This window comes from Alligator sinensis, unplaced genomic scaffold (genome assembly GCF_000455745.1).
Source record: "Alligator sinensis unplaced genomic scaffold, ASM45574v1 scaffold242_1, whole genome shotgun sequence".
Lineage (NCBI taxonomy): Eukaryota > Metazoa > Chordata > Crocodylia > Alligatoridae > Alligator > Alligator sinensis.
Window position 1 is genome coordinate 854,927 of NW_005842320.1, and position 27,254 is coordinate 882,180.

Sequence of the window (27,254 nt, forward strand, 5' to 3'; positions counted from 1 at the left end):
TTCATGCTTTTATCTAATAGCTGATTGAATTAGCTTTAGATTAAAAGTTCCAAAAAGCCCCGCTGAAGTGCCTGATCTATACAGACACTATGGAGCCAGGTAGAACTAACACACTTCCTCTTCCAATGCACTCTGTTTGGGGGGGGCGGGGGGGGCGTTCATGTCTGCAAGTAGTCCTAAGTATCAGATAAAATCTAGAATCAGTAAAAGTCTTAGGCACATATAAACTGAACTTTGAAAATCTCATGTATGCTTTAATTTAGACATTGGAGTAAAACTTACTGAAAAGTGTCTAAAAAATGTTACTATTCATTTAGCAAAATCAGTTCTTAAAAGGTTTTCTTTGATAAGCTTTTTTTTCACTTCTGGATTTAGCTCAAGGAATATTATATCAAATGATAATGGCTGTACTTCAGAATCTTCACATGTGAATAACTGGTGCACTAAGTTTCAGTCAGATATGATTTGAAATAGGCAGTATACAGTATATTAAATTTATAATGGAACTGCTGACACAACCTTAACTGTAGCAGTGCAACTGAGCATTGCTGTAATTATGCCATATTATATCATATCATATGGCATAATTTAGTACTGTGTAAATGTATCTTTTTGTCAATGTGTTGCTCATCATTTTACAAATTGCAAATCTGTAATGGAAAGTAATTCATAGCTTGGACATAGTGTTAAAATGAGGGAGTGATTTCCTTTTTGCTCAATCATTGATCTTTCAGACTTTTGCATTTGGTGATATTAATCATGTTTATTAGCTGAATGTTATCATAAAGAATGTTGAATGTTTTTATGCTGTTGCTTTCATCTTCAATTAAAACACATTTTCTTGTCTGCTGCCTCTGTCCATTGCATCATAACAGTGTATTACTGATTCTAATTGAAATTCCAGTTAATAAAGTCTAGATAATGTCAATACCACAGATATACATTTAAATGCTAATCTCTAATTAAATTTAAAACATTTGGCACCTGGGGATAAGGATAGTACCTAGATTACTCTCTTGGTCTTTTCTGTCCCAGAAATAGTCAGCTTCTTAAAACTATCCATCTTTAGCATTTTGTTTTGTGCACTGGATTCATTTCAGAATATGTACTACCCTGGTCTACCTAACTGTTGTTTAATAGGCATATCTGATTGTACATGTGCCTGCTTTAGTTGTGTAGGGATTGCTAAAAGCCAGTATGAAATAAGATCTTTTTAGAACACTAAACAAGTTAGTATTACACTGCTTGATCTAACATGCTTTGTTTTCTGCCTTAGACTTTAATAACTATGAACACAAATTTATCTAAATGCTAGACTTAAATGCCTTAGAATTAACTCTCACCAAGCTCAGCATTGGACTCTTTTCAGCATGGTCTGAAGTTAGCATTTAAACAAACTCCTTTCTGGTTTCCCATTTACAGGTCTAGGAGTGAAGAGCTACTAAATTCTAATCCTTGTACTAAACTGATACCTTCTGTGGCCTAAAGCAAGTTACTTCAAATCCTTGCATACGTTTTCTCACCCTGGTAGATCAGTACTAGGTGGCACCATCTTTATTTAATTTTTTTAGCAAGTCCTATTTGAAACATAGTACTCTCCTAGCTCTTCTAAAATATATATATAATGGTAAATAATTAAAGAAATTAAGTCTTTTAGTTTTTGATCCAGCATGGTAGTTGATATTAGCTGAGCGTAACCATTTCATTTCTCCAGGATCAGTCCATACTGGACTAGGGGCAGTGTAGTAAGTTCTGTGATGTTTTTCAGTTAGAATTTGATGTGCTTGCCTGTGATGGTAGCAAATGGGCATGATGACCTAGAAGATCTCTTTCAGTCCTATATCCCTAATTGTGTGCCTTTTCTTCTTGGGTCTTTGTGGCCCTGAACATTTAGCTTTCCCTGTTTCCAGTAATTGGTACGGTTTGAGGTGAATTATGATGGAATTTTCTAGTTGTGTCATTTGTCCTTGTTGCTGTTTACAGAATTACTTTTTTAGGTTCCTTTTTGGTGCTACATCCTCAGTCAGGTACAATGTATTCTAAAATAAAATTTGAAATGCAAACAGTTTTGGACAATTAAACCAGTTTCAGTAAATCCCACAACACCTGGTCAAGAAAAAAATGGTATTTACAATCTCTGTACACTTTTCTATTTTCAGGTGGGAGCGAGTCTTCCTGGGATAAAGAGAAACTTCAGTCTCCTATTACAACAGGATCACAGCATGGTGTTGGTCATGCCACACTGTCAGGGCAGTCCAGCCTCGGAAGTGCACATCCCCTCAGTCCTCTCCAGCAAAATCACCTACTCACCAACAGTATGTATAATGCCCTTGTAAAGAAAAAAAAATACGTTTTTAGATGCTTTCTTTTGTTCTCATAGTGTTCGGCTATGAAGGATGAATGATCTATAAGCAGTTGCTAAATAATAAATACAGTGTGGTAACATATAAGGCATTAGAAGAATTTAGAAACATGTCATAGATGAACTCTGGCATCTAAGAAAACAATAAGGGGCGCGCGCGCGCACACACACACACACACACACACACACACACACACACACACACACACACACACACACACACACACACACAGATGCCAAAACTTCATTGAACTGAACTGAATGGAACTGAACTGTTAGAGCCAACAAGTAACCTTTCCTTAGGAAGCAGGGGGAGAGGAAATCAGCACAAGTCTATTCTTCCTCTTCTCTTGGGCAAGGAGGAATGAAAATGTTAGGATAGTATGTGTTCCCACCTTCATCAATTTAACACTCAAGTTAGCAAAATGAGCATTTGATAGAGACACTAGGCATTTTTACACATGCTCCATAGGGGTGGGGAGAGGGGTGCTTTAATTAGAACAGCTCCAAGAGCTGCTCTAAAAAAAAATGTCCACAGCGTCTCGTGTATTGAGCGTCCTTGCTTCTAAATGGTGGCAGAGATTCTTTAAAGCTCGTTTGAATAGCTTTAGTTAAAACACCTCTCCCACCAAAATGCTTTGCATTTTGAAGTGCAAAGCATGAGGACACTGAATACATAAGAAGTGGAGGCTGCTGGAGCATGCTAATTAGCATGCCAGAAACCACGATATTGAGAGCAGTGGCAAAAGGACATCCCAGGACATTTCTACTGGTGTATTTCCAGGTTTGGCATATGCATGCCAAAACAAACAGGTAGGCAAGCTTAGGAATGCTGCAGCCAGGGGCTGCTGCCCTAGTGTAGTCATATTGGTGCCTGTACACGTGTGGGGATGCTGCTCTGATGCACTGTAATTAGAACGTGTTGGAGCAGGCTCGATTAATCATGTCTGCTGGAGCATGCTAATTAGCACTCGATTAATTGAGTCAGCTCTGATGCACTTTAATTACAGCATGTCAGAGCATCCCCAAACATGTACAGGCACCAGTATGACTGCACTACGGCAGCAGCCCCTGGCTGCAGCATTCCTAAGCTGGCCTACCTATTTGCTCTGGCATGCATATGCCAAACCTGGAAATACACCAGTAGAAATGTCCTGGTATGTCCTTTTGCTACTGCTCTCAATATCTTGGTTTCTGGCATACTTGAGAGAGAGAGCTGTTAGAGACCACTTTGCAATAGCCTCATCGGTGTATATCAAGGTGGGCTGCCTTGTAGTGGGATTGAGCAAGCAGGGTATGCTCAAATGGGTCTTTGCTGGGACATATTGCCAACCTGGTGAAGATATACCCTGTGAGACCTGTTTAACACTGCTTTGCATTTGTACTGAATTGGAATAGAACTAGTGACTTAAGGTGGGTACACCTGACTCTTGGCCTCTCTATATGTTACATTTATGCCTCAATTAAAGTGTTCATTACACCCTATGTAAAGTGCCATGAAATGGCAAACCAGCCATAAAACCATTCCACAAAAGAGTAAAACATTTTTGAGGTTGGTTTGCGCAGTGTCTTAATTGAACAAGTGGCATGTGTGGGACTACCTCAGGCCTGACAATCACTGGCCCACCATCTTGTACTGGCCCCAGGAGGGGCTGAGGCTGTGGCCAAAAATCAGCTGATTGTCAGTCCTGGCCCTGGAATTGCACAGGGGCATATTGAAGGCCTCGGGCTCTAGGCACCTGGCTTTCAACTTGCTGGTGCAGAGGAAGCCTGGGATCATGATCCTGGGCTACCCCTGCACTGGAAAGTAGAAAGAGCCTGATTGGGATTTGATCCCAAAATTGTACCTCCTACCACGCACATATGGCAGGGCAGGAGGCATGGTTGTTGGGATTGGGAATTAGATCCCATGGTACCTTTAAATGAATTTGTGCCAGCAAGATGTGAATCAGCTAACAGCCTTGATTAATTTTCTGTTTAGACACACTCTCATAATATTTTCTTACTTCATGAACTGAAGTGTTTTCTTTTATTGGTAACTTAAACCTCCCTAAAACAATATAAATCTTGTGTTTTAGATAATCAGTCTATACAGTATGCAATCTTATTTTCACTATTTTAAAATTAATGAAGGAAATTTAGCCTGAAACTTAGTAGGCACTACTAAAACATTATAAATGTATTCAGTTTCTATGTCTTAAAGCTTTTATTTAGATAAATGTGATGGTGATATAAAAATGATGGATCTTCTTCCACAGTCTCTCAAATCTCTTGGATTAAGAGTTGTAAAAATCTACTCTAAGTAGTGAAGACTGTGGCACAAATTCTCTGCTGGCCTAACTCTATTGAGTTATGTGGGATTATTACAGCAGAGAATGTGGGTACAAATATTTTATAGGGTATTATATTACTGCCCAGATAACAATATCAAACAAATGCAAGTTAAAGGAATAAAAAAATGTGGATTTTGGAAAATTGTGGAAAGAAGTGGGTAAAGGAATGGGAACAGGTTTGTGATGTTAAAGAAATTTGATTTGCTCATTCTTATTTCTTTATCTGAGATTGATTAGTTGGTTTATAGATATTACTTTTCAAAAACACATGAAAGATCTAGTTTTTTTCAAAAAAAAATTTTAGGAAGAAATATCTCTATCATTATGAATGTGGAGCCACAATTTTCAGTAGAGAAGCCAAGACTGAATATTCCCTATAATATGTGCTTGGCCCCATTCACAAAAAAGTTAAAATCTCTGGGTAATTCTGCCATCTGATTAAGTAGACCACACATTGCTTAACGTAAAGAAGTCTTTTATTTTATGTTCTGTATCTTGGGAATAGGCAGACTTACATAATTGAGAATCTGCACATGTTATACATATGGGGATATTCTGTCCTTCTCTGTTTAGGTAATCCTTCAAGATACTTTTCAGTATCTTTTATGCTAGGCAGTTGTCTATAGACTGTTACAGGGTTTGCTGAATATCAAATGTTATGTCTCATACTTGCAAGTGTAAGATGTATTTCCTTCATAGTCCTCTGTAATGCTTGATCGATTGCGTCTTAAAACTGGAGCTATGCTGTTAAATTCTGTTTGCAGTTTGCATTTAGTTTGCATGCCAATTGGACTTTAAGTAGATATACAATACAACTCAATGTGGACAGATGGTGTTTGGGAGTTTTTGAACTCTGTAGAGTGCAAGGAGAGATTGCTGGGTTGCTATGGGAGAGATACAGTGGAACAAAGGCTTATTGTATAGGGATATACCTAAATCACAGGTGTACTTACCAATTTTCATGGATTGATCACAACATACAATTCTAGTTCCCCAATCATTTTGCTGCAGCCCTGCCCCTCAACACTGATTGTTAGAGAGGCCTGGGAGGAGGAGGGACAAAGGGGTGGCCATCATCTTGATGGCTGGCTGACACTTTGCAGCCCTGCCATTCAATGCTGATTGTTGGAGGGGCCTCAGGAGGTATGAGGGGGCAGCTGCCATCTTGATTACTGGCTGCCCTTCATGTGGCACCACCCCTTGGTATTGATTGGCGGAGAGATCTCAGGTGTAGGGATGAGGGGGTAGTGGCCATCTTTTCTGATGCCCTTCCTGTCCCCCTGCTAGCTGGTGCCTTCCCTTCCTGACAGTGAGGACCACTGGCTCCCACTGGGGAGACAGCATTTTATTTTTATTAAGTTTTTGTTGTTGTTATTGATTTAGCAGACAGTTCTGCGAAATCAGCGAATTAAGTAGGTTCCTACTTAATTATGTAAGTGCTGAAAGGAATTTTCAGGATAGTTTGACGTTAAGGGAGATGCCCGTGGGCTCTGTCTTGTTACCCTTCCTGATTAATATTGACAGGGACCATTTTATAAATAAAGGATTCTGAAGCAAATACACCTTCATTATATATGGGTGTTATAATTATGACTGGCTATATAATAATGTCTTTTTCATGTTTTGCTTAAGGTTTGTGATGAGAATGCCTGCTCTGCCTAAATTCCCTTTGCAGGAAGTTATACGTAGTAAAAAGTCTTATTAGTGGCAGAAACCGTCCTAGTTTTCTTGAGACAGTCAGTGTGGATGTCCAAAAGTAGATGGGAACAGGTAATTCCTCCCGAGTTAAGGCTTTACTAAAAGCTAGAGGACTTAAAATTTCCTTAGTTGTTTAGCTTGTTTGTGCTACCTAAGTGTCAGAAATGTTCCCTCAAACTAGGTGTTTTATAGACATGCTCCGGGAAGCCGGGGTGGGGGCGGCACTTTAATTAGAGCAGCTCCAAAAATCTGCTCTAATTAAAGTGCCCAGAGTGTCACATGTATTAGTGTCCCTGTCCCTGCTCTGAAAAATGACAGTGGAGGTGCTTTAACTAAAGCTCATTGAATGAACTTTGGTTAAAGCACCCCTGCCACCATTTTTCAGTGCAGGGATGCTGATACATATGAAGCTGCAGTCTGCTAGAGCACAGTAATTACCACACTCCAGCAGACTTGATTAATCGAGTCTGCTCCAACGCGTTATAATTACAACGCATTGGAACAGCCTCTGCATGTGTGTAGGCACCCTAGGTGATCAATTGTTAATGTGATTCAGTACAGAAGCATGTTAAGGGAACACTTTGGACCACTCTGGCAATTTAAAGAGCTTTAGTATGGGTTTATAAATGTCATGTACCAATTTTTCTCATATAAGATGCACCTTGCTTTTGGATGTCACAATGTAGAAAAAAGATGTTTCTAGTGTCAGGACTGGCAACAGGAGCTTCTGTAGTGTGGCAGGCTGTTTCTTGGGATGCCACACTTTCTGAACACTCTCTGTTTCCAGGAGGAATTACTCTGTCACACAAAGCTAGGTCCCATGCACTTACAAAGGCAGTACCAAGATTGTTAGTACCGTTCTGTAAGTACTTCTTTATATAAGTTCCTGTAAATAACATTTTGTTTCCACATCACATGCCTCATTCAGATACTACCAAGAGCTTATTTGCTGCTTCAGTACAAGATACAGTGTTCAGCCAAAAGCTACAGCAATGAGAAAGTTAGCACAAGACTCCATCCCTTTATCTTTTGAGCCTGGTACAAGTGGCAGCCATCATTGTGGCTGCATGGCAGGCAGTGTGTCCAAATGTGCTTCTTTTTTGGCTTCCTTGCTTAAAGCATGCACCCTAATGGTGGGGTGGGGGTGGGGGGCAGGAGGGCTATGGCTGACTTTTTTTAGGGAAAAAGGCATGTGTTATATGTGAGAGAATCTGGTTAATTACTCCTTTTTAGGTGGCTTTATGCTGCCATATAGTGTGAAGTGTCCTTTGTTTAAGTGATAATCAGGGCCTTTATGTGGGAATAATTTTTCTCTAAAGCTACAACTTTGCACATTTAATTCACAGATTCATCCCTCATCTTGTATTCATCCTTTAGAGGAATACTAATTTTTATACACCTCTCAAATAATTAGGGACCTGCAGAAATTGCATAATCAGATGATCTCCACAAAATCTGCAGGGGAAAAAGTGTACTTAAAATGCTGGCTCCCCAGTGGAAGCCAGCAGTCCACCCAGCTGTGAAGCCCAACATGAAAGGTGCTGCTGGTAGAAAGGCAAGCAGGCAAGATGGCTGCCAACCCTGCCTCTTACTGCTGATTGGCAGAGAAGTCTGCCTGATGTGTGGTCCCACTTTTATCCACCAATCAATGGCAAGGGGTGGGGCTGCATGACAGACAGCCCTATAACCAGTCAGTGACAATGGGTGGGACTGTATGATGGATAGCTTTCTCCATCAATCGACAGGGGGGTGTGGGGCCACTGGGCCCCCTTGGGCAATAAGAAGTGTGGGGGGTGCACCATGATAATCCCATGAAAATGGCAGCTGGCTCTGCAGTCTGCCTGCAAAATCAGCTGGCCGCCTCCTCTAGTTGGGTAGACCCCTACACACAATTCTCAAAATGTTTCATATATATAACAGTTAAAAATATGCATAGGAGTTAAGTATGCACATTGAAAGAATAGACTGTATTATTTAACATATTTCCATTGAGCTGTTTGAATATATCCATACAAGTATCTGCATTTCTTGTGGATTTTTACAACTACCGATGAAGGAGATATTGAGCTTGCATGTATGCGTATTGACTTTTACTTGGCAACTGGATTTTTCTTTCATTAATACAGTTCATAAATAAGCTTTTAAGATGCAAGTACCATTCGGCATGAGACACTCTTTGTATGACTTTCTAAATATTTTTAAATTACCCTATTACCTTAATAATGTGAATAGTTAACTCTTAGTATCAACCTAGACTAGTTGCTATTCCTGCAGTATGCCAGTTTTGCTATTGAAGTAAAGTGTTGGATTATGAACTGAGAATAACCAACGACCATCTTTTTTAGGGATAGATCTGCCATTTATGATGATGCCCCACCCCCTCCTCCCTGTCAGCCTACCTCCTGCTTCTGTTGCAATGGCAATGAATCAAATGAATCACCTCAATACTATAGCTAACATGGCTGCTGCAGCCCAGATGCATAGTCCTCTTTCCAGAGCAGGCGCATCTGTTATAAAGGTAAGAGGTTAATATCGAACTTAAAATCAATTATTATTTATGAATAAGAAACAGATTCACAAATGGCATGAGAAGCTATGTGTTTGTACAGCATAAAGTACACTGGCTGCACAGCTCCTCATGGGAGTCGTAGGGGCTACTGGAATATGAATAAATACTGATGAACACAACTAATAAGTTAAAGAAAAATTAGCTGTACTAGTGGTGCAAGTACTAAATGTCATTAAAAATAGACACTCCCACTTATCAGAGGTTGGAGGGTAGACACTGTTGCACATGATGATAATAATAATAATAATACAAAGGCTATTTGAAAATGTTTAAAAACTAACCTTTGTTTTGTGTCGCAGGTGATTCTAAGAATTCAGCTGCGGTGAATCTTGATTAGTATTTGGATAAAAGCTGAGGAAATAATTAAAAGCACCTTAATGGATGCAATACAAACCTTCTTTTTCTAAATGGATAGATACAATATATAGAGACTTTCAAAAAGTTTCTGATGAAGACTCATATTATTATTATTAGAAAAGAATTGGTAATAAGAATTGTAAGAGTGACTCCTATATCAGAACTACGTTTAAAAGATGAGAATAGAGTCTCAGCATGGAAGGAGATTAGAAATAGGTGTGTGATGGATCAGTATTGTGGGTTTGCTGGAGAAGTGTTTGTACTGCAATGCCAACTTTTTTTCTAGAATTCTAGAAAAATTGTATCACATTTTTACTTGAGCAAAAACTTAAAAGGGTGTTATTGATTCTATTTTTTCCATGTATGTGTATTTCTAGTTATATTTTAAAATTAAAATGTCCAGTCATGTTATTAGGTAGATATGAGAGTTCAGTTTTCCCCCATTGGTTTTATATATATATCTATAGTTTATTATTTTATACCTGTAGCATGTTATAATTCTGGGAATTTGTGGAGTCTGTAATTCTGATTTTTATGCCTGGTCCTTTCAATGGCTTACTAAAAGTATCATCCCAATTTTATAGGTGGGGTAATTGATGCACAGGGTTACCTAACACCACGAAATTACATTGTCCCAATATGACAATAGGAGATGCATAATATCCTTTCAAAGGCGGTAGGCAGCATCTCTTACATAGCAGCGACTTCCACAATTTTCACAAGTTATTCTCCCTTTTGGGTGGTGAGTGCACAAGGATGAAGACTGTAGATGCCTTCTGCGGTGAGACTCTTGGATAGATGTAGTATTGTTGTTGTTCTTCATCACTATTTCATAACATGCTTGCTCTGCTTAAGTCCATATAATAAGTTCACAAAACAGGCAATGTTTCAGAAATATTTAATTATAAAATAATAAGGCACTTTAAAATGTAAACAGCATATTCAACTCAGATTTACCTAATTTCATAATTTGATAAATTATGATTCTGCCTGCTTTAAATTGGTATAAGAATGGGCTGCTTTATAAAGGTTTTGAATGAAGTCATCATACTTTTTATATCACGTTTGCCATTTAGAAATAAGCTGTTCTACCAAAATATGCATGATCAGCAAAGTTAACATTTAGTGCTCCAGAAAGAAATGTCATAACTATGAAATTTGATTTCTTCTTGACAGGAACACTGTAAATTAGACAGAGTCACAATGGACAGACTCGCAAAACCTTCTTTGCCATCTATAATATAATCTAATGTGATTACAGCAGCACCCGCTAGCAGTGCTATAGTTAAGGATCTGTCAGTGTCTCCATTTTAAATCCCTACTTCTGGGGATTTACAGTTCAGCTATAAAAACTTGTTCCAACTGAAAGTTGCCCCAAAATTTTATGTTCAGCTAAGTTACAAGAGTACAGAGTAAAATGAATATTATACTGTGATCCAGTACTGTTTTGGTGCTTGTGTACCTTTTAAAAACATTATTCTCATGTCTCTAGACTTTTCATTTGAATAGGACATTCATACAAAACCTGCAACTTTCTACTGAGGTTTTCAGAACAGCTTTACACCAAAGCTATAACAAAAATGTTTATTATACAATGGATTCATTGTGTGCAAATATATATGACTATTAATATGCATTCACCACATACAGTGCTGCATAAATGAAAACTTTTGGTGTACGCTGAGAATACATATTCATTGGAATGTTGAAAACCTGTCTAAATCTTAATGATATTGAGTTCAAATGACTTTAGCTCACACAGTATACAAATGGATGTTCCAATATAAAAGGAACATAAATCTCAAACCAGTTCTGAGCTTTAAGTCTTTCATCCTTATTGATAATAGATTTTGCACTTTTTAACTGGGCAAGGGTCTTTTCCTAACTTATTTCCTGAGGTTGAACCAGGCCTGCAATTAGAGAGTTGTAGAATGACCTGTATTGATATTCAGTAAAGACACCCGCACCCCAGAGATGTCATTACACATTTAGGTTGCTTACAGACTTAAAAAAAACAACCCCAAACAAACAGTGCTCTATGTTAAATTTGGCATGCTCCCATGCCAAGCCCAGCACATGCTCAGAAGAGTCATCATGTTGGTTGGGCCCGGTTTGCCCAACGTCTATAGAGATAGAGCACTGTAGTGGGGCTTTTTGGCACTTGTATCTAGTAGCTGGTTCAATCAGCTATTAGATAAAAACACCAAAAAGCCCTGCTGAAGTTCCTGATCTATAGAGATGCTGCAGAGCTGGGTAAAACTAATCTGCTCCTTCTTCTTGGAAAGCATTTTTTTAAACATCTGTAATCAGCCTTAACCTCCATTTATACAGCCCAAACCCAGATAGACCAAAAAAATATCAGGAAAGGCCTTGCACTACGATTTGCTCAACAAAGAAGATTGGAAAAAAGGACATCAGGCAGCTGGTTACAACTCTGTTTCTCAAAGTGCAACTCCTCCAATTCTAGTTCTACTTTAAGTTAGATCTAGGGATCTCACTGCTCTGCTCTGTATTAGTAGAGCAAAACTCCTGATACCTAACTTACCTCTGGGTCAAGATTGGGTTGGTTATTGTACAGTCTGTCTCTACTGGTTTTACATCAATTGTCTGTGTCTCCACTGAAATTATTCTTAATGAGCAGCTTCCTATACTCAGGAACCACCAAGACCTAAAGAAGGAGAGAGAAAATTTGTCTTAAGTCTGTTTTTCCTAGAACAGGAACTCTTTCTTTAATGCAGCTCTACTGTGTGAGCCTGCTTAACTACAGCATTGCATTCTTTAGGGTACAGTTCCTCCAATTCTAGCCCTGCTGTAAATTTGGGAAACCTAGGACTCTCACTAATACGTCTAACACAAGCCATATGGGAAAATTAATAGATTTAAACATGAAGGGTGCCTATACACAAGCACAGAGGCTGCTCCAATGTGCTGTAATTACAGCATGTCAGAGCAGATTCTGTTAATCAAATATGCTGGAGTGTGGTAATTACTTTGCTTCAGCCAGCCCCCATGTCTTGTACTCCATATTGGCATCCCTGTGCTTCAAAATGGTGGCAAGAATGCTTTAACTAAAGCTCAATCAAGGAGCTTTAGATGAAGCACCCCTGCTACCATTTTGAAACATGAGACTGCTGATAAATGAGATGCTCTTGGTGCTTTAATTAGAGCAGCTCTCAGAGCCTCTCTAATTAAAGCACCTCCCTCCCTCCCCACTCCTGGAGCATATGTAAAAATGCTGTAAGACTAGAGGGGTATTGTGATTATTACTATTCAAGGTATATCATAGGCCACATCCAGACATGCGCGGACATTTAGTTCCCTTAGGGCTACTAGTGGCTATGCCACGCGCTTGCTGGTGCATAGCAAGTTACCCTAGGTGGAATTAGGGGAGGCTGAGGCCAGCACTGGGCTGGCCCCAGCAGCCTTACCTGGGGTCCTGGGGGCCTCCTGGGGCTTAAGCAGCAGCAAACCTGCCACAAATAGCCTGACCAGCAGTGGAGTGTGGCTCTGGCTGGCCAGGCTCTGGCTTTAGGCAGTGTATGGTGCTGCCGTGTGCAATGCTCCACTTTTTTATATCCAGTGGTCAAAAAAAACCTTTGCATTGTTCCCTTGCAGCATGGAGAACAACAGAACGTGCAGTATGTGGTGCTGCAGACGTGTCTGTGGTGCCACATACCTCACAGCTGCACTCGTCTGGATGAGACCATAAGATACAGACACCAAAGGGTGGGGTTGCCAATCCAAGACAAACTTTTTCACTGACAATCTGAAAACTTTTTACTGACAACCAAACTATTTACTGACATACATTTTTATTGCATGTTTTACATAATGTAAATATAACCCTTCTGACAGACCATGGACAATGGCTGGGTTCAAATTTAGTGTTTTAATACCAACCATAGTAAAAATGGTTGGTTGCAGTTTGTCAGTAAAGGTAAAAAAAATATTGGGTTGACATCCCTGCCTGACTGCAGCAATGGTCTTACACCATGCTGCTCCAGCCCAGTAGTCTCTTACTCACCCCCACTCCCTGATTACTCTTCCTCTCCACCCCCCACCCCCCCCCGCCAAACTGGAACCCACATGCTGCTGCTCTCCCTAGACTTACACCCTCCAGCTCAGCTCTCACTGTCCCAGCAAGGACACCCAAAGAAGGAGTATTTTCTATCTGTTTGTCAGGAAGGGATGCTGTCAGTAGCATCAGCACGTGGCTGGGGAAGGGGAAGGAGCTATGGAGACTCCTGTGAGCCACAGAACCCTGACAAGAGCTCTGTGCAAAGTTCCACTCAAACACCAGATGGTGCTGCTCTATTCTGTCTGTCCTTCAACACTGCTTCTGTCTTCTTTCTGACAATGGAGCTTCAGTCAAGCTCCGGTTCTTATTTTTTTTACAATGACTTTGTTTGTTTGTTTGTTTGTTTGTTTTACAGACTTTATGGATAGGTGTTTATAGCCTTTTTTTTTTTTATATGGAGTGGCCATATCTTTATAGACTATTGTCTAACCCTGCCTAGGGGACCATATGATGGTTGTATAGATGACCTTAATATTGGTGTTTCAAAATGTTGAGCTTATCTTGACAACTTTAGTAATGTTCTTTTAAAACAGATGTCTAAAATTGTAACATCTTATCAAATTGCCCATCAAGAATGACGGTGGGGAAAGGAGCGCCACCATGATGGTGGGGATGGAGGGGACAGACAGACAGGGGTGAGGCCAGTGCTGCACTGCCATCCTACTGTGCCACCACCACCTCCAAGGAGCAGGGCTGGGTTGATGGGGGCAGGGGGCGAGACCAGGAGTGCTGGCCTTGCCCCCCTGCTCCATCCCCACCATCATTCTTGATGGGCAATTTGCCTGGCTGGAGCCACACCCCACCGGGAGCCACACCCCACAAGAGCATTACAGACAGAGACAGACATACAGACAAACAGTCTAAGCCCTTGATATATACATATAGAATACTGTGAAAAAATGTCAAATCTTGGAATACTGAGGGCAGCTCCTGTTCTTGCCAGGGAGTTTACTGCAGTAGCTATGGGCTCTTCTGCCCTATTCCTCCAGTCTTTCTTTTTTTTTCCTATCTCTCCTCTTATCAGTTCAGTTCCTTCTCCTGCCCCTTTTCATGCTGCTCTCCTTCCTGATCTTGTTTCTTTCTCCCCCATGTTCCTCTTCCATTTCTCTCCAACTCATTTCTCCTACTCTCTGGCTTCTGCTGCCTCCTCTCCAGTTTGTTGACAGCAGAGGATTGTAGAGACTGAAATTTGGAAAGGGAGTGATTTCAAGTGATTACAGGCCCTTCTGTCTACATCCTGGCCTACCTCTTTCCTTCTGTCTTCTAGTTGCCTACCCTTTAACCTCATATGTGCTGTTCTCTCCCTTTCTATGTATCCACACTACTCCCTCCTCTGGTCTGATTCAGCCACCCAGTTCTTGCACCCTACATTGTGCCTGGTTAATCTCCCTTATGCTCTTCCTGCCCTTTCCACCCTCCTGTCCAGCTCACTTCAGCTACAGCTCCTGCCTCATCATCTCCAGCTCTACCAAGTCCTTGCAAAAAGGAAGGCAGAAGATCTGTTTCTATAGTATCTCCCTTTGCTCTTCAATATTTCACTCCACACACTGAAATAGAGTAATTTTCTCCTTCTCCATGCTGCCTGGATGTCACAGTGAGGGGGAGTGGCAGGTGACAGCACAGCAGAAGCTCCTCTCAGTTCCTGTGCCTGCTGTCATAGCAGTCCACAACAGGCAGGATAATTTCAGAGAAGGTCCAGCTCAGCTGGTTTAATCTTAGGCTGGAACATACTTAAGCAGAAAAAACTGTCAAAGAATTTATCTGCTGAACTGTAGGAAGTCTCTACTGAGCATGTGCAAATTAAGATTTTTGTTTTTAGAAAGCTATTAACTTGGCCAAATGTAACATTTTTAAAACATTTTAAATTTTTCATTAGAAATAATATTTCATTTTGAAATATAACAATTTAATTACACAGCAAAAGTAAGGAAACCTCAAAAATGAATCAGTTCATTTAAATTAAATGTTTTGTTCAACCCATTTTACATTTTGGTGGGAAAACTGGAAACTTTCTGTTACAAGCTGTCCTGAAACACATTGAACCAAAAAATCAATTTGCATAGCAAAATACATACACACAGTAGATACTTCTCAGTCTGCCTTCTTTTGGGTTATGTTTCTCTTCTGGTTTTTGGAATCATTACAGCAGTTGTAAAGGATGTATGACATGAATTTGAAATTCCCTAAAGAAAATACAGATGGGTTCTCCAGCTATTGCTGAGAGGTGCTGAACAACTAGAATATACAATATTTATCTAACAGTCAGAAAAATGAACGAAATTCAAAATTCCCTAAACCATTTCCCCCAGCCACAAAAACATAAATATTTAAAGATTTTGAAGACTTGTTTAGGTTCCCCTTCTGTGCTTATCCAACATTTTGAAATACTGGACAACTAAAAAAATTGTAGCATTTTCATCAATTTTTATTTTATACTTTTGCACTTGTATTGTTGACAACTTATTAAAATTGTTGTTGGAACATGCTAGAAAGATCATACAACTTGCTTTATGGTTCATTTGCAAGAAAGTCATGAATGTGTAGCCCTGTATCTTTTGCCTACAGATACACAGGTTCTGCAAAGTTTGGCGATAACCTGCTGTCTCCAATCCACATTAGCCTGGGTATACTTAAAACACTCCATGGAATCTCTTATCCTGTTAACTAGACATACACCACTTCCCCAGATGTGAAGTTGTTTATTAAAATGAAGAACCTTTTTCCCTATGTAAAAAAACTGGTGAATGATTATTTCAATCTTGAAAGTAGGGATGTTCTAGTTATAAATGTTATAGCTTGCAAACATGGTTGTTTTTTTCCATAGCTAGTATGGGAATATTGTTAGGCTAAGCACATATTAGTCTTCAGTTCTGGCTAAGATCTTTTTAGTATTGGCTCAGCCATTAGCATTTGTAGTTAATACCTTATATCACTATAATATAGATTGGATATTGCATTATCATCATTAGGTTGGGGAGTGCCTTTTCTTTGTTCAGTTACAGCACTGGATGTGGCAGAATTTTAAGGCCAGGGGTATGTATGACACTTCCTCTGCACAAGAGTCTATCTCCTAATAATCTTACCGGTTTGCACATTGACAGTATTGATAAAAATTGAAAGTAAAACAGGTAGTATTTGAGTGAAAATTGCCATGGTTTTCCCTGTGATTACTAATCTAAGAAACACCAAAGTGAGAAACTCTTGTTTGGCTGTTTACCAATGCCATCTGATTAGTTGTGTTTTGTGTTTGGCTGAGCATCTGGCAATTAATGAATTGATAGGAAATAGTCACAAGGCAGTAGAATTAGCAAGTGAACATCTGGTATTAAAATTAGTAAACACAGAAGAGTTTTTATGGTTTCTTGAATATGTTTGGAAAGTAAATACTAGTTGACTCCTAATAAAAATATGTAGTGTGCACTATTAAAATTACTTCCCTGGCAAGGGTGAAGAGGATATGGTATATGTATTAATATCCCAGATACAATAAATGCAGGAGATATGGGATCCAGCTTACTTCTGTGTCATGCCACAATTCAGTCTTGAAAATTCTTGCTTCATGTCTGCACTGTGTAAATCACTTTTGAGGAGAAATTTGTAGGTGGTGAAGTGGTTGCAGGACTTGTTGCTCCTGTTTCACCAATCAAGTTTATATTAACAGCCACAAACTGCAGGTTTATCTTGTGTCTGCTTACATTTACCTGGTCACTGTGTAAGTTTGGGTATGAATATTAACTTTACTGAATAGTTCTTTTTTAAGACAATTTAGGAGGTTGCTGAGGGGAGGTATAGTAACATACAGATTGCAATGATGGGTTACTGAGCAAAACTTGGTATTATGACAATTATTCTGTAGGATTTAGCAATGTTTGGATTCTTCCAATAAAATCAGAAGCTCTAGGTTTGTTCTCAGAATAGTGGCAAATACTAATCTGGAACTAATCCCTCCTCCTCCCCCCACCCCATATTTTTCCCTCTCGAATTTCATTAGCAAGGTCTGTTAAGTTCCAAGATGCCTTGCCTCTGTAGAACCCTGTAGAGTACAGAAGGACCACATCAATTAAATATGAAATATCAAGACAAATGTATGAATAAAATATCCAGGATTCAGACAAACTTCCAAAAGCTGCTTGTCAGCAGTGAAATGCCATTAAATCCTTTAGGAACTCATTAATAGATTAACATTTGGAAGTGTAATTACAGCTACATCAGAACTGAAAAAATAAAAAAACAAATCCAACACCATAGCTTCTCTAAATTCTTAACACACAAAATTGTGATCGATATTGTAAAGTATCAAAGATAAGGAATTATGGTCAAGATGATCATGTCAAAAATAGGTAAGCTGTTCATATATATTTTGGATGAAACTGTTATGTTAGTGTTTTACATTCCTTGTGTGGGACACCACCTCACAAGGGATGCAAAAGGGATAGTGAAGTGAAATCAAGGATATCCCTAGAAATTGGAAGCATTGATGACTTTAATGTCATTAACCTAAATCATAACTAAAATTAACAATGTCAAGCTTTGTAGCTACATTTTCTGAGTGAAAGGAAGACCCTCTCCTTTACTGAGACAGAAATACATTGTCCTTCAAAATGATTTAATACTGCAAAAGTCTTTTTTTTGAGAATTTATGGGTCAGCTCTGTAAAGAGAAGAAAAAAGATAAGTTAGAGTAGGTATTGTAGTTAGATAAATAGATAAGATCTTCAGTATGTTTTAATTTTAAATAAAAGCACGTACCTTTAAATTATCTCTAATCCAGTATATCATAACCTTGCCTATGAATTTTGAAGATTCTATAATGTGAAAACAGATGGAATATGGAAAATATGGCTTTAGTTTAGAAGTATTAGTCTTTGGATATTGTAAATGTATGTACTGTAGAAGCAGGCAGCACTGCCACATACTAATGGAACTATACTATTTTCAAGAGAAAAAATAAAATATATGAACAGTAACAGAGTTGTAAAATTCATCACTGACAAATGCAATGAACTCATCAGTGTGTAAAAAATGTTAAGGTTTTAGATTTGCAATTTTCCTATTTAAATGCCCTCATTGATTTGTTACAAATACTGTTAACCCTGTGTTTGGAAAATGGTGAGGACATTATCACTTGTGTTCTCATTTGTAATAAAATAGATTAACTTGCTGTGAAATTTTAACTAGGCTGAGACACAACAGTAGCTACCTAATGAACCAGAGCACATTGCTGTTAAGTAGCTAAATAGATGCATACTGATTACAGGACTGAAAAATGGATCTGTTTACTTGAAAGGAAGAAACTGTTCATAGTGCTATTCATGATGGAAGGAGAAACTCAGCATTACATTTCCCCACAAATATTTAGAAATACACCATTTCTCAATGAATATCCAGGCTAAGGTGATAATATTCTATCCTCATCTATAGTATATATGATGTAGAGGAAATTCCAGTAATGGCTACAGGGAAAGTACATTCTTATAACTAGTAAAATGTTAAATAACGTAACCAACTAATTATTTTCCAAAGTGATCCACTGTGTGATTTAGACTGAAATTAATATTTACTACAATTATATCTACCTGAAAATTTCAAATCCAAAGTATGTTTCAGGGTAAATTGTTTTAAGTAAAGATTGCTTTATAATGGGAAATAATGGTCAAATGCAGTTACCAGAGAGAATGGGAAAATATGCTTTCCAAATCATCTGCTTTTGAATTACTCAAATAATTTCAATTTAAAGATGGCATATACTGCTGTTTGGGTGATTTCTGAGTGTTAAATAAACATTATTTGGTCTGTTGAAATCTATTTTTCAGAGAAGTTGGCAAGCTCTCTCCCTGGCTCTTCATTCCCAGGGTTGTTATAAAAATGTCCCTGTAGACACCACAGGGGCTGCAATTTTCTCTACATCATATGGTACTATACACGAGGATAGATTATTATCACCTGAGCCTAAATATTGATTTAGAAATGGTGTAGTTCTAAATTACATAAATTACTTAAAGAACACAATGTGGCAAATTAATAATTTTAAAATTCTGAACTGAATTAATAGTAGAATGAATACTCCTTTAGATACAGGAGTCTGGGAACAGTGCCAACGGCAGCCATGAAAATAAAAAGAGGCAAATGAAGATAAAGTAACAACTGGTTTCACCTGGGGTCAATCCAGTAGCTGCTACTTCAATACATTTAATAGAAGATTCACACACATAGCAACTATAAGATAGGCCCTGGACATGTTAAATTCATTGTATGACATAATTAATAATCTTTCAAGTGAGAAAGCAAAAGGTCTCTTCCTCTGCTGCCTCCTACCCTCAGCATCTCTTGGTTCCTAAATTCTTTTGGGATGTTTTACAGTATGGAGGAAGAAACCCTGATAATTTTAAAGGCAACTGATTTACATTGTTGATTTCTAGACAGAGTTAGAAATGAGGCAGTTAATATTAAGAGCTGATTTTTCAAAATCTAGAGCCATTGTGGCTGAATGTCCCTATAATGGATTCAAATCTATTAAAACTTAATAAACATTTTTTAATTAGCTTACAAAACCTACTGCAATTAAAAGTCTCTTTTTCAGTTTTATTAGTTATTGTATGTTCATTAAATAACAGATAATTAGTGAAAACAGATCCACTGAGGATTAACAGCTATGTAATAGATATGCATCTGTTACATGATTGTGAGGCTCAGTTGTTATTTAATGTAGAATAACTATCCTATTAGAGTGCATTCAAGGCTACGTTTTTAGTTGGTATGATTGGAATAGACAAACAACACCCATTCTCTTTTAGCAGAACTGCTTTTCAATTCCCTGTGCATCATGCTACAATGTATCCCTAAATATAAAGTAGAGCATATTTTAGAAATGTAGCTCTAATGAGTAACAGAATATCCCTAAAATAACAACCTGATTACTACTGATATTAATGACTTAGAGCACTAACAAAGTTAGTTATTTATAATGGACTTTTAGAATATACTAGGCACATCTTAGAGATATTTTTAGAAGTTAAAAAAACAAACAAACCCATCCTTATTGGGGTCCGTCCCCCCCAGCACATATTAAGATGCCAGCAAAGGACCAGGTTATATCCTCTGAATGAAAAAGTTTGAGTTGACTAGAAAGGGAGGAAATTTACCAGGTTATCTTTAAATCATTGTCCTCAGATTACAGTGTAATGAAGTGGGGTGTTTTCCCTACTTGCAGAAGAATCAGGAAGATTTAGAACCCAAAAATACAAAGGAATTGCTAGAGGCTGTGGCCATCCACAAAGAATTCCCATGCTGCTTTATAAGTTCTAGTTCTGAAAATAGGACATTTTTGGTGGACAAGCTCTTGGGAGCCTCATGACCAAATACCAGCAAATTTACCTCAGAAAATCAAATGTGTTTCCAACATGGTACATTTATTATTAAGTTGATATAACTCTTCTGTGAAGAACTGATTCTTGTTCTTAACATTCCTTCGTGGCATGCATGCACCGCTTTCTCCTGTGCATATTGGGTTGTGAATGGTTTAAGATGATTGTGTGCAAAAGCATGCATGCCTTTTGCAAGCATAGCTTTGAAAGCCTGTCTAGTGTGTCTTTAATGAGCACTGATAAAAGTTATTCAGGTAGACCAATAGTCTTTTTAATGAATTTACAAGTTTTTTATTATTAATACAATTTGAAATCCAGATGGCCAGCTTAGCCAAAATCCAATTCTGTTCTTTAAAATATGGTTCTTCTTTATTAGGCATAAATAGTATAATTTAAAATGACAAATTCACTGAGGAGGGAAATCTATTATTTGGTATTGAAAGGAAAAGTTGCAAACTAAGGGCGCTTATATGCATGCTTCAGGAGGTGGGGACAGGAGGGGGACTTTAAATAGAGTGGCTCTGAGAACTGCTCTACTTAAAGTGCCTAGAGCGACATGTGTATCAGTGTCCCATCACCATTTTTCAATGCGAGGACTCTTATACATGTGATTCTATAGTCTGCTGAAGTGTAGGACTTACCACACTCCAGCAGACTCGATCAATTAGAGTGTGTCAGAGCAGCCTCCATTCATGTGTATAGGCACCTTAAAGAAACAACTCAAGTAATTGCTTAGACAAAAAAGGTCCTCTTTTCTTCTACAGCATGACACCTAATGTGGTCACAGGGTTCATAGAAAACATGTGTACTCAAGACTGGACTGGATCTCTGAATACGAGTCCACAAAACAATATAATTTAGTTTGCCAAGAAAGAACGATTCACTATTTTAGCTGTCTTAATTTTATAATTTGTTAAGTAACTTAGTCAAAATTACACAGTTGCACATACATTATTTTGTTTTCTGTTTTAAGGAGAGAATTCAAGACAGTCCTTCTCCTGCTCCATCTCTGGAAGATAGTCAGAGACCTGGAAGTCATGCTTCTTCACATCAGAGCAGTAGTGTGTCCAGCTCTCCATCCCAGCTTGACAACACGCCAGATAGAATTGGTTAGTACTTTATTACTGCCAGTTCCACTCCCCTCAAAAGCTACTGACTCAAGAGATTGGAGAAGTGTGCTTGGCAAACTGGGAGAATTACATTTAAAATAACCTACTAGGAAGCAGTCGTGTATTTTTTAAAATTAGAATACAGTGTATAAAGCATCCTTTTTATCTTTTATCTTGTTTATCGCTGAAGAGAGTAGACCCGCTCAGACTAATAAATTAAATGACAACAGAGTCCCATGGTATATTGCCCCTGCTCCAGTATGACGTGTATTGGCCCATGACATACTCTTCTAAATAATGACGATGGTGGGAATGTGCCTTTTAAGGTAGCTGGAATTGAAAGAAGACTCTCAGAATTTGGGATTTGCTGTATTGTCCCCCAACTTTGCAAATCTATCTTAATCATTTCGTTAATTCAGAGGTGGGGAGCACAGTTTCTCCATAGTCATAAGAATTTTTTTTTCTTAAATTTCACCAAAGTTACCGGTCCTTGCCTTATTTAAGACGGTACCCTTGTGCTTAAAAAACAGATATGAAATGTGGAGATCTGGATTCTGTTTGTGGCTGTCCCACAGGAAACCTGTCTGAACTTGGGCAAGTAACTTGACCTCTCTGCCCATCAATCCCTGCAGCTTTTGCAGACATACCTGAGTTAGCTTTGTGATAATGAGCATGGGCCCTTACATCAGTGTTGATGGAGTAGCATAGAACTCAGTTTAGGCCAACAGCCTGAGGAGTTATCCAGGTTCTAGAAATCTGTACTTAGCACCATGCAGATACATTGGCAATGGTATTTGGGCTGATATTTAAAACTGGTGTGCCCAGTGTAGGCATGCAGTCAGGTTCCTGAGCTACTTTGTGTTGTGCAGCTTAATTATTTAACTGATGCTTTAAAATCTCCAAGGTGAGGAATTCCTCTTTGTGCAGTACATAATGAAATGGGGCCTTGATTCCAATTGTGGTTTTTAAATGCTACTGCAATATATATATGATTAATCATCAACATAATTATCTTTGGAAATCTCAGTGCTTTAGCAGTTCAAAATATTATTAACTATGGTACAGTTCTCCTCACACACTTCAAACAGGTCCCCAACTTTTAACATATCACTTAAATTTTTTCAGAGCCAAAATATTTATCTGTGTTGAATGTTGGGATTTGTCTGCATTGTGCTAGTTTTAGAAGGTTCTATAATATTTTTAATGCTTTTTGCTATTTCCAGATAAAACAGTCCTGAAAGTATTAACATAAAGTTTTAACAGTTCTCTTGAACTAGAGTGACTTTAAATTCTATAATCATTTAATTGTAGAGAGGGTAATATTTTAATCAAATAAGAACAAAGAAACTAAGCATCCTGAAATCATAAACTTAACACGTCTCACTGATTTTGCAGGTGTTAAGTAAAGAATTGCTCTTTCAACAGCATAGAGAATTGTCTTTTAGCTGTCATCCATCAATTTGGGTTGCTAACCATCTATCTGTCTGTATTTCTTTATTAAGCAAGCTGCATTATAGATAATTACTAATTCTTTAAATCCTCTGATCTATTAAATGTATTTTTCCCTAAAATGATTTCTATGAAGTGCTTTTCTGATTAGTTCATTTGAACATTTCATAGGAAATCTCATTCATCCCAGTGGTAATTTTTGGTCTGTTCTCATGTCTTTGTATAATAAATTCCAGCAAAATTGTTTCTGCTGCATATCTTAGTGCTTTGGTCTAAAATGGTGAAGATTTAGAATCTGATGGATAAAAAATAAAACAAAAAAGCCCATTACTTTTGAACCTGCATTACCATATGCAGATGTAAAAATAGCAACATTTTGGCAAAGAAGAAATATAATTTATTTTCATTCTCTTTTGCATACTTTTTTTTCCTGTTGGCTACACTAAAGTTGTACTTTCCAATTTGTAGCTATGCTGACCAACACTAGAGATGGAGAACTCCTTGATCAAGATACTGGGACCAACATAAAGAAACTTCAAAAGGAGAAAGGTAAAATAATTTATTATTCATCATACGTAATTTTTGATAAAATTAATAATGCACTTTACATTCATTCCTCATATCCAGTGGCATGACAAGTTTAACAAAGGACATATATTGCTATGAGTAATATATCCATTGAATTTAGTCTATATTTCTGTTTAGAATATAGAGAGACTCAAAGATGTATTTCCTATTATTTATATATTATTGGACTAATGTTTTTAAAATTCTTTCCTAAATCAGTTAGTTGTTCATAAGGAGTTCTCTACAGATACTGGTTAGCAATAAGGCAATATTTCTTTCCATGGATGAGTACAAGCTCTTTTAGCACTATTTTTGGTAGTAAGTGGGCAACATTTTTTTTTCTATACACTGATTCATACCAGTCAGCTTAAAGGGGACACATGGTTGGCAAATGTTAACTGGGGCCCCCAGCTGTCAGTGTAAACATAGAGCTGAGTGCTTTTAAGTGCCTCCAGTCTTTCAGAGCAGCCGCTCACCTGTTCCCTCTGCTGCTCCTCCATGTCTTCTCTAGAGTGCCACCTTCTCTCTAATGCTTACTTATCAGTTCCCTTATATTTTCTTATCCCCTGCAGAGTTGTCACAGGCTGCAGTTCTGTTGTGGCTTTTCTTTTCCTGTCCTGCATGAGGGAGGCTCCTTTACCTAACCTTAGCAGACACTACACTTAAGATGTGATTAAACCAATTTATTGCATCTTAAGCAGTAACCCTGCCACATGTTGATTCAGTTAATGGCAAGATAAAAGAGGGAATAAGCCAAAACTCATGACACAATAACTTTGTGGCTGGTTCCCATTGTACCTTTATATAGAACATGTGCCAGGGAGTAGCTGAGAGCACTGGTCAGCTGATTGGGGCTCCCAAGAGTGCCATAGGAATGCCTGGAGTCCTTGGCTCACATGTAGCTGGGAGCACCCATCAGTTGATTGTTGCTCCCATCCATAGGAGTATCACTTTCCAGTGCAGTGAGGTGCCTGGGATCATGATCCTGGTCTCCCTCTGCACTGACAATGTGATGCAATTGGCATCTGATCCCCAGTCCCAGGGTTGCACTTCCTGCCATGTCTGTGTGGCATGGCAGGAGGCATAATTGTTGAGATTATGGATTAGATCCCATTTTGCCTTTAATTGAACAAGCTCTCAGTGTCCTAAGTTTCAAATTCACTTCTTTCAGCCATTGTTGGGAGATAGCAAGCAAGACAATATGGAGGTATACGCAGGTGAACAGTCTGTGGATGACTTACTAGTGAACAAGTGACACCTGTGGGACACAATAAAGAAGAACCTGAATCAGGAAGATGAGGCAGAGAGAAAGAAGATAGGATGGAAGAAAGTTATTAAATAGAAGGAATATTATTTTGATAGTACATACAAAAACTAGAGGAAGAGACAGGATACAGATTAGGAAATGGGATGAACAGGATGAGGGTAGTGAAGCCAAATCTAGCCTGAAGGAACATGCATGGAAAAAGGGAGTGGAGGAAAATATACTGAGATTTTAGAAGGAAAAAAGATCAGGGACTAAAAGAAATGAAAATACAGCAGGATAAATATGTTTATCGTTCAGATTTAAATATCAAACTTTTACCAAAAAAGGAAAATATAACTTATTTTCTACTTTGAACAGACACAGCTCAAGTCAGGGGTATGTGTGTCTGGTTTATGTCTGTAGTAAAAGGGAGTTATGGGCAAATTTGTGAGTGTTCAAAGGAGAATTTGTGTGCTACATGTGCCCTCCTTTTCTAAAGTTCTGAAACAGAGTACTTGTGCAATGCTGTTTAAGCAATAGGAAACCTTAACTGCCTTAAATTAATTTATGGGTTAGGGAAAGCAGGGGACAGATTCCTTAAATTTCTGGGCCTGTTCCAGCCACATGGGGTGGCTGCTGACCTGTGTTTCCATCTACTGCTTCACTACACACCCATTCTCTTTTAAGTCATTAAATCATTCTAGCTCTTCCTTGATGAACCTCCCACCCAAAGTCAAGAGCTTGACCAGGAGTTTGCCCGGGAACTGGCTGAGGCCGCATGCTCCAGGACCATGGTTGTTATGGGTGACTTCAACTACCTAGACATCTCGTGGGAGGATCACTCAGCAAAATCCAAGCATTCGCAAAGCTTTCTATTGTGCGTGGATGACATCTACCTGACTCAAGAAGTCTACGGGCCAAAGACAGGTAAAGCGCTGCCCAACCTGGTACTGGCTACTGGGGATGACCTAATTGGTGACCTAGTGATCGATGGGAAGCTGGGTGACAGTGACCATGAGCTGATCACCTTCACCATCTGCCATAAAACTGGCAAGTCAGTCAGCAACACTGAAGTCCTTGACTTCAGGAAAGCCAACTTTGACAAGCTCAGGAGTCTTGTCAGTGAGGCCCTAAGGGACCACAAACCCAGGGGGAGGGGAGTTCAGGAAGAATGGTTGCTCCTCAAGGGAGCGATCCTCAATGCACTAGCTAATTCTATTCCATCTCGGAGGAAAGGCAGGAAGAGGGTACAGCAGCCCCCCTGGCTCTCCAGGGATCTAGCAGAACTCCTGAGGCTAAAAAGAAAGGCCTACAAAGGATGGAAGATAGGATTTACCTCCAAGGAGGAATATTCTGCACTGGTGCGGTCCTGCAGGGAGCATACCAGGAAAGCCAAGGCTGCAACTGAACTCCAACTAGCTTCGAGTATCAAGGACAATAGAAAGTCCTTTTTCAGATATGTGGGGAGCCAGAGGAAAAGCAAGGGCAACATTGGACCCCTGCTAAACCAGATGGGACAACTGACAACTGACGCCCAGGAAAATGCCAACCTATTAAATGGGTACTTTGCGTCGGTCTTTCATCAGTCACATGGGACGTCCATGCCCACTGTGGGACAGGGAGGTCCAGGTGAGGGAGATCCCCTGCCCTCCATCAATGCTGACCTCGTGAAGGAACACCTTGAGAGGCTGGATACCTTCAAGTCATCTGGCCCTGACAGTCTACACCCCAGGGTACTCAAGGAGCTGGCAAGCATCATAGCTCAGCCTCTGGCACGGATCTTTGAGAACTCCTGGTGCTCTGGTGTAGTGCCCGAAGACTGGAAGAAGGCCAATGTGCTCCCTAACTTCAAGAAAGGGAGGAAAGTGGATCCAGCAAACTATAGGCCTGACCTCTATCCTGGGGAAGGTCTTAGAAAAGTTTATTAAAGAGGTCATCCTTAATGGATTTGCTGACACCAACATCCTGAGGGATAGCCAGCACGGGTTTGTTGCAGGTAGGTCTTGCTTGACCAATCTCATTTCCTTTTATGACTAGGTGACCTATCACCTGAACAAAGGAGAAGAGATTGATGTCATATGTCATGACTTCAAAAAAGCCTTCGATCTGGTATCCCATGATCA

At 39.0% G+C, this 27,254-nt stretch overlaps 1 protein-coding gene across 1 annotated transcript in view; it reads left to right on the forward strand.

Annotated features, from left to right (window-relative positions):
• The window catches only part of DACH2 (dachshund family transcription factor 2), a 270,530-nt gene that overhangs the window by 148,117 nt on the left and 95,159 nt on the right, over positions 1–27,254 (forward strand). The window contains exons 5-8 of the mRNA XM_025209965.1: positions 2,160–2,315; positions 8,739–8,911; positions 21,734–21,869; positions 23,787–23,867. Of these exons, the coding sequence (XP_025065750.1) occupies positions 2,160–2,315; positions 8,739–8,911; positions 21,734–21,869; positions 23,787–23,867 (546 nt within the window). The remainder of the gene's footprint in view (positions 1–2,159; positions 2,316–8,738; positions 8,912–21,733; positions 21,870–23,786; positions 23,868–27,254) is intronic.